The 13,714-nt window shown below is 39.3% G+C and overlaps 1 protein-coding gene across 3 annotated transcripts in view; it reads right to left on the bottom strand.

Annotated features, from left to right (window-relative positions):
• MLIP (muscular LMNA interacting protein) overlaps positions 1–13,714 on the bottom strand; it is a 103,875-nt gene that overhangs the window by 36,404 nt on the left and 53,757 nt on the right. For all 3 annotated transcript variants that reach the window (XM_075148027.1, XM_075148029.1, XM_075148028.1), the window contains 5 exons: positions 8,169–8,234; positions 8,003–8,086; positions 7,848–7,907; positions 6,095–6,139; positions 1,597–1,641 (listed from right to left, as the gene is read on the bottom strand). In XM_075148027.1, coding sequence (XP_075004128.1) covers positions 1,597–1,641; positions 6,095–6,139; positions 7,848–7,907; positions 8,003–8,086; positions 8,169–8,234 — 300 coding nt within the window. The remainder of the gene's footprint in view (positions 1–1,596; positions 1,642–6,094; positions 6,140–7,847; positions 7,908–8,002; positions 8,087–8,168; positions 8,235–13,714) is intronic.

Genomic DNA, 13,714 nt, shown 5'->3' with positions numbered 1-13,714 from the left:
ACCACTGCCCTGGGCAGCCTGTTCCAAGGCCTGACCACTCTTTCAGTACAGAAATTTCTCCTAATGTCCAATCTAAACTTCCCTTGGTGCAACTTGAGGCCATTTCCTCTCGTCCTATCGCTGGTTACTTGGCAGAAGAGACCAACACCCACCTCACTACAACCTCCTCTCAGGTAGTTGTAGAGCACGATGGGGTCTCCCCTCAGCCTCCTCTTCTCCAGGCTAAACAGTCCCAGCTCCCTCAGCCGCTCCTCATAAGACTTGTGCTCCAGGCCCTTCACCAGCTTCGTTGCCCTTCTCTGGACACGCTCCAGCACCTCCATGTCCTTCTTGTAGTGAGGGGCCCAAAACTGAACACAGGATTCGAGGTGCGGCCTCACCAGTGCCGAGTACAGGGGCACGATCACCTCCCTGCTCCTGCTGGCCACACTATTTCTGATACAAGCCAGGATGCCATTGGCCTTCTTGGCCACCTGGGCACACTGCCGGCTCATGTTCAGCCGGCTGTCAATCAGCACCCCCAGGTCCTTTTCCTCTGGGCAGCTTTCCAGCCACTCTTCCCCAAGATCAACACTCCCGCCCAATTTGGTGTCGTCTGTCTATCTGCATATAGAAAAGGGCAACAAGGATCATCACAGATATGTGACAGTATCCATACTCCTCAAAGAGTGACTAAGCAATTTTGACTTTTCTGTATGAAGAGGTGAGTGATGGTTAATATCTACAAAATCATTAATATTATTTAGAATGTGAAGAAAGAACAATTATTTGCTATTTCAGTACAAGAATTGAGGTCAAGTGGTAGGTTTAAAACAGAGAAATAAAGTACCATTTCACACAATCCATAATTAAAAAGTAAACTCTATTGCTACAGAATGTTGTAGCGACCAAAGCATAACAAGATCCAAAAAGTAACTGGAAAAAATCATGAAAAAAGAAGTGGTCAAAGATTACTAAACAGAAGAAATCGATTCAGGAAGTCCCTAATTTTCCATTAGCTGAAATACAATAGGGAAAATTTCTCATCCATATCTCATTTTTTCCCTAAGCATTCATTAGTGGTCACTGGACTTGGACAAACTCCATGACCTCTCCTCTGACTCTTCTTCAGAAAGTTTGGCTCCAACAGGACTAAATTGTGATCAGAGCTAAAATGAACATCTAGTGCATAATCTCCCTTTCTTGATTTGATTTTACCCTTGCTTTTCACCAGTTAAGCCAGCTTTGATTTAAACCAGCATGTAAGAAGAAAATAGATGCCACGTTGTTGCATATAAAAAAAATTGTAAAAGTGAAATATTAAGAGTCCAAGAACGAGCAGTAGACTCTATAGTTGTCATACACCTCAAGATTCAGCAAGACTCTCTAGTTTGTCATTTGGTCCATGGGTTTACAAGTAATGTCAGGATTTACAGTTACTTAAAATGGGTGTGTATTCAGTACAGAAGAAAGCAATGCAGCTCTGTAGAAGCAATGCAGTTTTGTAGGAGGATATTGACGCAGCCTCTTTCAAAGGACTAAGAAAGTAAATAATAATTACTTTAGATTTTATGCCTGTGCAAATTTTGAAAAACAGCGTATCACAGCTATACATACCTGCTGACTCTCTGTTACCATAGGTGTCGATTTGTAAAGGTTGGCCTGCAAAAAAGGTAAATATATACAGTATTACATACAATATCAAAGTGATTGTAGTGACAACAAAAGAAAAATCCATGGACAGCAGTATGCTTAGGTACAGAAGCTTCTACCACTGATGCAGTGACATGCAATTGGTAAGAGAAGTTAAAATATTGTCATTTCCAGTTTATTTCTAGGTATAATCAAATATGAATGCCTGTTATTAAAATTTTAGGGATCCTTTTTTCCAGTGCAACAAGTTTCACTTTTTCATCTCGATCTAATCTCGAAATGTAAATCCTGACATTTCTGAGCCTGTCATTTTCTGTTAATTTGCAGCATGAATGCTATTAACACTATCAATTGTATTGGGAACTCAGTCCAACCTTCTCATCCTTCTGACTTTACATTATGAAAACCAGAACAATCCTACTCAAGTATTACTTTTTTTTTTCTGAGTGTACATTGAACAGCAGAAGCCCTATTTTCCAGATCAAGGGTAAATGTGATAGATGCAAAGTATTTGTGTGTGTATGTGAAATAGCCATGTGCCACAGGCTTATTTGCCCACATAGTGGTAAGATTCAGAATTTCTGGTGCATTGATCCCTCCTATCAACTCCTTCAAGCTCTGTAGGAGTTCCACTGGACAACACAGTGTTTCTGTACAGATAACATGCCCTTCCTTGATGTAGGTGTGATTTGGAGGCCTTGAGACTCTAAAATGTGAATATTCTTCAGTATGGTGGTAAAAAAAGTACTAGATACCATGGTTAGATGTAGCTGTAGTAGAAAACAAGTCAGTGCCATTACAACCTGCACCCTGTGCCAAAGGACCACTACGGTTGGATTTTTGTCAACTCAACTATATGTTCCTCTCACCATTTCAAGCAGAAAAGCAATTCCAACACGTTTGGAGGGGAAGAACATGCTCTTCCCTTGTCCCCCTGTGACAAAGATCTTGCAGAGATTTCGCCACAGAACTCTGGATGTGGTCTCCCAAGTGCTAAATAGAGATGTTTAATCACTCCCTGGACCTGTTGGCTCTACTCCTGCGTTGGTGGTGAGAACAGCATCACCAAGAGTCATGGTGGAGGACTGTGCTCCTCACTGAGAGCACTCACATCTCTAAACACAGGCATTGGTGGAGGAAACCTTCCCACCACACAGGGACAGCTGTGATTTAGCACTAAATCTACAAGAAGTATATCTTCTGCCCTTGACAGAGTAAACTAGAGTTTTTACTAGTGGTTACTTACATACCAGGGACTCGCTTTCATACCATTAAACAAGTGTGATGACCAATCTCATTGTGAGCTTAAAGACATCAAAGCACTTCAGAATTATCTACAGATACAAACGGGCTGGAATTAAATTCTCTCACTTCAGTGGTGCAAATTAAGAGTAAATCTCATTTCAATATACCTGAAATGTATATAAGCACAGCAGACCACAGATAAAGAAAAGCACTACTTATTTCTGCAGGTCTGTGTGCATTTTTAGCTGCTTCATGTTCTCTCATTTTTTCACTTGTATGTCATGTCTATAACCCTTAAAAAAGATTTTTTGTTAGAATAAAACTGTCAAGGAGAGCAAAAATGTCAATAATATGCAAAGTAATTTTTCCAATTAATCATGAGAAATTATTTTTTAAATAGTTGTAAGTGGGCTAAATGACAAAATTATAAATTTGCTAGAACTTGAAATTAAAGTTAAGAAAGCTTTCGTTGGTGCCAGTACTTATTTGGAAACACAATGACTAAGTATATATATTAGGGCACTCAATAGCCATAAAAGTAATTTATTTAGAGAATGATTATGCTATTATATTATTATTACAAATCAGCAGTATCATCCCTAAAGCCAACAGAGATGCACTATTATAAAATGGTGAATGGGATCATATCAAAGACCATACAGTTTAAGAAGCTGTTAAATGACAACTAGTACTTAGCTGTCAGCTGGGACAAACTGCTGTAATTTCACTGACATCAGACATTTTTCCATACTTTTTATACACTTCCTTGCTATTTGTACAATCATTTACACCCTTAAAAGGTTCTGAAGTGCATGAGAAGACAAAAAGTAATTGAGGCCAAGGCAAATCTATGCCATTTTAATTGTTAAATGGCAGGCTATTTCAAGATATTTGTATAGTCTACTACTCCATATAATCTATTGAAGTAATTAGTAATATTATCATGTGTGCATACATATACATTTATATATGTGCGTGTTTATAAATAATACTTTAGCATGATGACAGATTTTCCTATCCCTCACTCATAAACAAACTAAAGATTTTCTTTCAACCAAAAACACCCTCAAAGCAACATTTTGACAAGCGTCTCAATATCAGACATCATGAATACAAAAAGATTAAGAAAATTACATTGCTAAATTACCATTTTAATTATTTCTAGTAAAATTAATTTAGTTGCATAAACTAAAAGCCTACTTCTAAAAGAAAAAAAGATTTGTGAAAAAAGGATGGCTGAAAATCATTACTCCAAGACAGCTCACTTAAGACACCACAGATCTCCTGGGGGAACTCACAATTTGATATTATGATAACAAGTGTCCATACAGTATTCAGTTCCTGATTTCTACCAGAGACACTGTTAGATTGGCTCAAAGTAGGCACCTTGTTTCAAAACAGACATCTTGTACCTACTATGAAGAAATGTTGGCCTTTGGACTGTATCTCCTGTAGTGAACAAAAGTCAGCACACACAGAGGCTCAGGAACAGGTCCTTTCCAGTTAATGGTTAGCACGCTCCCTTGCATGCTTTGGTCCACACCAACTACCCCTCTTCTGGTAGTTCTGGTTCTCCATCGTGGTCTGTGTGGTAGCATGGAGCATGCTGCTCTCAGTGAGCTGAAGGGATGAGGCCACCCTGGGTGTCGTGCTGGGCTGGGGGGCTCACTTTGAAGGGAGGGAAGTGGAAGGGGAAGAGGAGAAGACAAGTCTATGGAAAACCACCTTACTGTGCCCTCACCCTAAGGGCCAGAGGACAAGCCACTGCCTGATTTATTAGCTGGGACAGAAACAGCCTTTGTATGTCCTACCAAGGAAGCAGACCAAGAGAGGGGGAAAGAGCTGTGAAGTATGGGGGCTGTTACGGACACCTGTCTCGTCCCTCAGGAGATTCTGCTGCAGAGTGCAGCGATGGCAGAGTCCAGGAGAGCCTGGACACACCAAGTTCAGCTACCACAGCACAGCCTAAAGACCATGGTCTATTTTCTGACGCACAAAAAATTCAACATGCTTGTAAAATTTATAGGAAAGTTTAGCCTACCAATAATCCTCTGCATTATTCCCAAACATATTTTTAAATATTGATTTGTTTCATTTATCTAGAAAGTTCCAGGGGAGACTGAGAAGGAAGAGTTTGTAAGGGTGATTTTCTATGCCAGCAAAGAAAACCTAACTGTATCCCTGGGCATATAAGTTAGATGCTTGAATTTATGATATATGTCAGCCACAGTTTTGGGAGCTGGAGATCTGCACTGGTATGGTATTAAATATACTCTGTTCTCACAGACTACCTCTGAAACACACTCTTTTATTTCATTAAAAAGCTCTCTTCCAATATCTTTTCTAATTAGTATGAGCCAGCACAATCTATCACGTAAAAATCACAGTATGCAATAAAATATGCATACCGCCACATTCAAGAAGCAAAATTGAATTGATCAGTGAAGCATTGTGCTGACATAAAACTGGAAGACTTCTATTGCTTTGCCAGCACTGCTTTGATTTGAGGTTCAACAGAAATGCTGAATGACGAATAGTAAGCAGAGGTTTCTCACCACATGACTGGATGAGTTGTAAGTAAAATACGGAACCTGCAGTTACTGTGTGTGCTAGTAAGAATTAAAATGTTAATTGGATTTAATGTTTCAATAATTGAACAGATGACTCAATATAGTGTTTTTCTTTATATGTTGGAATGTGCATATATGTGACAAAAGAGCTTCTATTCATCTAAGGATAAACTGGATTTTCAGCCAACTCTATACCTTGGAAAGCAAAGTTCGGGTTAACCCCAAATTCTGATGGATAGGCAAGAACTAAAGGACTTCTACCAAAGCAAGTCCCCTACAGCGCAGGCTGAGTCCAAACAAATGCACCCTTCAGCACTCATAACAGTCTGCCAAATAGCTGAGCTCTTGCCCCACGCTTGAAGCAAACAACAACAACAAAGTGTGTGAAGAAATTAATTTTAACATCATATTCACACAGATAAAATTATCAATAGACAGCGCACTGAAGAGATTCCGGCCATGATGGATTTACAGCAGTGGGAAGACATCTCACGTCTCTATTGCCAGTGCTCTAACATACTTGCTTCTCTATGCTAGTCAACACCTCATAAGTAGATGCCTGTGCAGGCTCACCCAGTATTGTACCAAGAGCAGACAAATTAGACATTTCTGCATGCAAAATGTAGAGTAATTATAAAAGTACTTACATATCTGGTTTCACGCCCAGCTGATCTCTGCAGTGTTGTTGGTATCTTGTACAAAATACATAGATATATTAAGAGCAAAGAGTTAATCTGAGAAGTAACTCAAAGAGATTTTCATCATTGTGACAAGTTACTAATTGCTCAAATTCAAGAAATAATCTGTTTTCCAGAAGGATTCCTGTGACACATGAGAATAAGGTATATTAAAGTTTTGCTTCATATGTTTATTGTAGAAAATACTATTTCATTTTTACTGCTCAGAAACATTGATCCCACTCTGTTGAGAAAGGCGTTTAAATTATCCCTGAGAACTCTCATAACAAAATGCTTATTAGTAGATAGCCATGGGTGTGGTTGCCCCATGAAATTTAAGTTACATTTGCTCACAATATAACCTGAAATGGCACCTTTCCGTGTTCTCATTTGCAAGAACTGCTTTCATCTGACTAATCCATGTTATTTCTAAGGCATTTACTTACAACATACACTCTTTTTTCCTTCCTGTTTATGACTCTCTTTTACCGTCAGTTTAAGCACTTTGCTCTCTCATTTTGAGGTCCTCACAACCTTTAGCTTGGTCCCTATGTTGCATCCTGTTAAACTCACCTCTTGCTCCCTTTATTTGGTTTCATGACTGCTAACAGATGCCTTCCATTCGTTCAAGGCTCAATTCTCAATTGCCCAAGGAAGTAGGTTTCGGATGCTATAGCTCAACTTAGTAACATTTTAAACACTTCGGATTCAGCGCAGGCATTGCAAAACATTCCCTCAGTTACAGTCTCTGCTTGCTTTTTTGGCTACTATCATGTTTCCATCTTTCAGCTGCCTGTTGTGTGATGGTTGACAGAAGTAATTTCAAAAACGAAAATTAAATTTGAAGTGCATATTGAATATAGCCACTCAGGAATGCTTGTTCTGTGCCCTATCGGTGGACCTGGACATTGTGCAGGATATTTTGAATGCATTAACTTCTTGATGTGTTCCTCTGCCAAAAATCCCTTTCCTCCCATTTCCAGTTGGATTTCTGCCATTTTCACTTTCCTTTAGCTACCACAAGCAACTTAAATTTACCTGGGGCAAACTGAGTACAGGACCCTCTTCCCTTGGTTAGTCATGCTTCTGAACCCAGAAGGCACATCAATATAACTTAGTGAAACCAGAAGTTTAACACCAGTATAGAAAGTTATCCCTGCCTCTCACTACCTGTTTCTGAGTTATCCAGGGTAAATGGATGTAGCAGACATCCCCCCGCCGTGAGGGGCCAGAGTTAAAAGGAAATCAGCACTTAAGAGCAAGTCTACTTATTCTTTTAATTATCCCAGTTTTTGAAAACCAATAGTGAACATGGAAAAAAAAATGTTCTGAAAGGTTAATAAACCCCCCCCAACATAGATGGGACGAAATCTGGGAGATGGCCAGAGACCCTGCAATATGGAAGGCAAGGTGTGAAGGACTTCTTCCTTGTGGATTCTAGCCTCTGAGGCCTTAATGAACAGTTTCTCTTTCATAGTATAACTCATCCTGACTTCAGGAAAGCATCCTGCAAAAAAGACTGCACTGACTCCAGGGCTACAGTTCTGTCCTTCCATGTCTTTTAAACCACCAGACACTTCTACTGATGTTACATCTCTCAGCTGCAGCTTTCTGTTGCCATAGGCTTTACTGTTGCCATAGGCTTTATTGTTGCCATAGGCTCTATTGTGATTTTGCTTCCCTTGATATCTACCTTGGTGTGTGGGTGGGCTTATTCACGTACCTTGCCAACATCTGACTCTGTGCTCATCTGCAGAAAACTTGGAGAAGACTCGCATCGGCGCTGGAAGATTTTTTTCAACAGAGAACAGACTTATTAATGACAAGAGAAAAAAGGAAAGGAAGAGAAAAAGTCAATCACACATACTGAGGGGTTACCATAGTCAACGGGTCCTGCAGAACTTGGTCAATGACAGCACACAGCTCTTCTGTTTGTTGTCTGAGCTGGGCAGGGGAGCACATCTGAAGAAGGAGGATGGATCACTCAGTTAACCTTTGCTTTTTGTTTTCAAATAAAGATTTGAAAGACATATAACAGCACTACCTCTGAATGGGTGTCCAAAGCAGTACCTTCAGTCACACTAGCAGTCTTGGTTGGCTCTTCTAATGCCTGCAATTCAAAAGATTTTGGTGTGATACTGAGTTCAAAATTTTAAAAACCAAGCACACATACACTTTTATTTCCAAAGGTAGCACTTTCTGTTTCACCATGGAAAGATGGAAAAAGAAGACATTATAGGCCTAGTAAGGTTCTTCAGGTTACCAACCTCTGATTCTGAATTAGAGGGGAGTTTGCAGAGAGGGAGAGAGAGAATTTAAGCTAGGTGAATTGTCTCTACTTTTATAGATGAAAAACTACCAGTTTAAATTGTCTTCTCCTTTGACAGTGCCCCCCTCCTTCGCAGTGAATGTCACGCAGTGAATATCATGCAGTGAATGTGCGCCATGTGCCACAGAGGGGCCGGGGGCCGCCTGCTGTGCACCATCAGAGGAAAGCCACCAGCTGTGAGCAGGTGGACTAGGCAGGGGTCCAAGCATGCAGGAGGCCTTTTCTTTTCCTCCAGTAGACATTTTCTTTAAAAAGTGCCTCCTGATTAAAGAGCATGGTGATTCCACATTGCAACAAAAACAGTGCTCAACGTTTTGGGATTTTAGCTTGAAATCAGAAATATATAAAGTGAAATATGTGCTATACATATGTGATATCACACTAAGCAGGTATGCAATCTCTCCAAAACAAAACACAAGCTTCTTGTGCTGGGATATACCTCCCGCTTTCCTATGCCCATACTTGAAGCACATTTGAGAACAATGAGAATCAGTTTGCTGATCCCTCTGCTTTATGAAGAAACCCACAAAACACCCTCAAAAGCCAAACTCTGGTGCTCAGTTCCCTTTTCATCTTCGTCCAGAGTCTGCGAGGCACAGTCTCACTGCCATCACCCATTTTTGCTTTGAAGCGATTTTCAAACAGACTCCGTGCCGAGACCAAAAATTACTCTGGAAGCCTTCTGATGTGTGAAGCTGGACTACAGGGGAGGGACCCGCAAGGTTTGTGGATTTTTTGTTTAACACATTATGTTTTTCTGAAGTTTCATTTTGCTAGTTATTTGGGGGGAAAAAAATGATAATAAGAGAAAAAAAGAGCATTCCAGTAAAGCACTTTTTCATGCATGTGGGATCCTGTGGGAATGGACTGATCCCAGTGAGGAGGGTATGAGGGCTGCCAGTCACAGAAGACATACGTGGAGCTGGGAGGAAAATGGCAGAATCTTTAAAAAAACAGAAAATAAGCATGTACTTAAGTAATTATTTCTGAGTTTGATTTTGCTGAGTACAATTTTTTTTCTTTCCTTGTCCAGCTACTGGCAGCATACATCTATGTATGTGTAACTGAAAAGTTAATGACAATTTACTTTTAAAATTATTTTAATATCATCCACAAATGATCCTGCACAGAAGCACATTTATGGAACAACATGTCTTTTATCAGAGAGTACAGTAAGAAAAAATGAAGAGTAGTTTCTTTCCAAACAGATTTCTTCCCTCCCCTCCAGCTCTAGACAAACCTGTTGGCCTTAGAGTAGTTGTAGTACAAAAGGAAAAAAGTAAAAGAATAATTATTTTTGACATACAGAAATTAATGTATTCTTATCCCAAGACAGAAGATGAAAAGATAAGTAGTCTTTCTCATCTCTGCTGTCTCATCACTGCTACCAAGCTAAATTCTCAGACCAACAGACAGTCCTGTAGAAGAGGGCTCAGCTAAAGAGGGGTTAACACTACATTCAAGTACTGTGTCCCCAGTTCAGCTCCAGTCAAGATTACATCCTCCTGGTAAACATAAAATGAAGTGGTAAAATGAAGTAGAAGAGTCATTTCCTATTAGGGCCAGGATTGCCAAAGCATCCTGTTGTAGAGAGATGATGAGTCTGAATATGAGTTAGGAAAAACAGCAACTTTTAATCAGTCACAGAGTCGGAATGAAGAAATTGCTAATCTTCTCAAAACCCCCAAGAAACCAGTAGGGTAATGAATATAATAAAGTAATTGTTAATAAAAAATACATATTTCTGTTTCATATTCACTTCACCAGAGCAGTGGGAGAGGGTGAACACAATCAAGGGTAAGAAACAACTACCCAGAAGATACTGAGGAATCTTTCTAGACGAACTACAGCCACATCCACAAGTCTCTGTTCAGAACCAAGACTCTTCAAGTACCAAACATCCATCAGTTTCAGTAGAAATTGGGTACCCAAATATCTTTGCATTTTGGAGCCTTCATTGACTAAAGAACTCAGGTGAGCGCAGCAGTCCCCCCAAGATACAACCATCATGCAGGATCCATGCTAGAGAAAGCTGCAGTGTTCTTCTCCCTTTTTGAACCTTTAGGAAAGGAAAATTTTAATCTTCAAAGTGATCTACCTAATTTCTTTCACTGTTCTATCTCTTTTTTTTTTTCTTTTTTTTTTTCCCTTATTTGAACAGCCCAAGTCCTCCAAAGAAAGAGAAGAAACAAAGAGAACTAGATTTTAGGCATCCCTGTCACCTCTACAGAGAAAAAAGGCTCTGTTTAAACTGTTGTGAGCTTTTCAAAATACAACTAAATTTTTTTTCAACAGTGCCTTTTTTTTTACATTTCCACATAGAGAAAAATGTGAGATTAAAAAAGTATGACTAGCATTTCTGAACTCATTACTGGAGTTATCATGCAATAATGTTATGATTAATTTAAAGCATTAGTGCTATCTACACTACTGTTGATTGGTGCTATCAACCATATTCAAGCTTCACTTCCTATGCTGATTGTCTAACAATATTAAAAGTGGAACATTCCTATTTAGACATTCAAATGTTTTATTATGTATGAAAAACAATAGTGGGACCACAATTTAAAAGAAGAGTGCAATTTAGAGAATGAAAATGTATTTGTGACAGAATTTAAATGTTCAGACGAAATAACCAGTTGTTGAAGCCCTAATTTTTTCCTTGCAAAGGGCAACTTTGGGGGTGTGATGCATATATACCATTGACGTCAGTGATGACTACAACCCTTCCCTCCTCTTTCCCCCAAGCTATTTGATTGCTAAAGCTGTATCAGAGCTGAAAGGATACTGGTAAATTATCCGAACAGGATCTCCAATATTTTGTTAGAAGAATGAAAGCTCTTGGCAACATATAGGAAATACAGAACATTGTTTCATCCACCAATGAACCACATCAATAGTCGGAGAAAAAACGAATATTGTAATCTGGGTCTGACACAGCTTCCTTCTTACTGTATTGTGAAAACCCTGGGCTGAGCAAAACCCAAGAAGTTTCCTCTTCTTTTATTTCTCTTGCATATTTTTCCCATCAATATCTTTTCCTAAGCCTTCAGTACATGCAAAAAAATCCCTCTGTGTAATGGAACTTCACATACCATGAGTTCCTTTAACTCACTCCTTGAAGATCCTGTGAGATCATACTGGAAAGACCTGACTACTTTTCCTCTTACAAAATAATTAATACTAAATGCTGCAAGGCCTTTGAAAGAAAGAGGGAGCTCATAGCCTGCTCCTACATTGGCACGCTTGGTTATTATTTCAGATGAACTAGGTCCTTTATCACTCTACGACTGCACAAATTATTTCCTTTCTTTCTTACCACCAGGTATTTATCCCTAGCCTTGAGAAGCATTTTGACATGAACACGTAATCTGGATGCAAGAAATTCACCTAGTAAGTGCGCACCAGAAGTACTTAGGGAAAACGAAAATCTTTTTTTATCAAAATATTCTCAACAAAGTGTTGTCAGAAATGCTTTCCTGGTCCTGAAAAGTCCTGACATGCTTGGTAATAGTCAGTTGTCCAGCAGTTAGGTCTACCATCTGAGAGTGGGAAAATTTGGCTTCCAAGATTTCAAGGAACAACGTGAATCTGCATTTGCTATGATCGGGCCCTGTACCAATGGATGTTTGATAATACAATAGGTAAGAATTGCCTCCAGGCAAGAACTTAAAGCTGGGTCTCCAATGTAACAGATCACTGCCATATTTCCTCTGTTGCATTTCTTTCTTTTCATGGAAAAAAAACCCAAACCACCCTCTTTTTTTTTTCTGCATGAGGAGGAAAATGGTTTTTTTTTTTTTTTTTTTTCTTTTCCTCCACAAGGAAAATATACTGCACTGCTGGCAGTCGGCAGCATAGGTGATGGGATGGAATTACTAGATTTTTGGAGTTTTCCTAGAAGTGTAACATCATATGGAAAGACTGTTTTAGACTCTCTTGAAGTTAGCCAAATTGAATTGTGACAAGAGAAAACATGAAGAACAGCCATAAACAGACAAAATCAATAACGTAAAAAATTTATTCTTTAAGACAGAAGATTTTTTCTACATTTATTTAAAATTGAAATTATAGCTCTCTGCTTGTAATTAGTTGATAAATACAGGCCAGATAAATCAAGAGTGCTTTCATTTGCACCTCTTCCATTCATAGCCAGTTATACCTAGTGCTTTTCAGAAGACTTGGCAAGTGTGGGATAAGCATTGACTGTGAAACAGGTGTGCTTCATGGCACACCCCATCATCCTCGATTCACCACAGTTCAGACTGTGAAGGGGGAAGTCTGAGCAGAACATCTGCAGCACTTCTCCCCCCCAAGTCTGTAAACCCAGGTTTCCTTCCCATCAAAATAGTGCCCAGATAAGCGAAGGTCACCCCAACTGGCATGCAGAGGAGGTGTGTATCTGGACAAACACAGCAAAGCCAAATTCCCCTGCATAGACCTTGCTGCAGACCAAAGACCACCAAATTGTTAAGAGAAGACTTTTTTGATTTGCAATTCCAAGGCATCCAACAGTTTTTGTGTTACATCTCAAATTTGACATAATTCTGAAGATTAAGTAGGATCTGGTTTAAGAGACTGTCTACTCAAAGTTAAGAATTTTTCTGTAGCTCCCTGAAATAAACTCTTCATCACTATCTATTTTGACTGAAAGATAATTTTATAGATATTTGATAAATACGATCTCTAAATAATAGAGATTACTTTTTAAATACTATCTGATTAGAAACAAAATTTTGAATTAGACTGTGATCACATCTGTATAACTGTAGAAGATATACAAGAGTAGGTGTCAGTAGAGGGGTGACTCACTGACTCAACGTTAATAAGGCTAGAAGGAACCACAGTGATCACTTAGTCTGACCTTTTCTTTAAACCACAGAACTGCCTGGAATTACTGTATGAAGTGCCAGAAAAGTGTCCTGTCTTGATTTTTCAATTTCTGTGATAAAGAGCCCATTTCAGTCTCCAGAAATTTTTTCTAGTGGTTAATTAATTCTTTCTGTTAAACTTTTGCTTTATTCCTACAGTAAACTTGTCCAGCTTCCTCTTCTAGCCAGTGGATCCTATCATCTGCTGGGCTGAAGAGTTCATTATCACAGTTTGTGGACCTGCCTCATCACTATGAATCTGTCTGGCTATGATGGCACTGCTGACTGACCATGGTTACCACCACTTCATTATCACCATCTCTGCTCTCCTTGCTTAGGCACTGTGGAGCTGTGCCAATGTTGGTGAAAACACTGTCCTGCCAGCCTTGC

Source organism: Calonectris borealis, chromosome 3, assembly GCF_964195595.1.
Source record: "Calonectris borealis chromosome 3, bCalBor7.hap1.2, whole genome shotgun sequence".
Lineage (NCBI taxonomy): Eukaryota > Metazoa > Chordata > Aves > Procellariiformes > Procellariidae > Calonectris > Calonectris borealis.
This window is presented reverse-complemented; position numbering and strand designations above follow the sequence as displayed.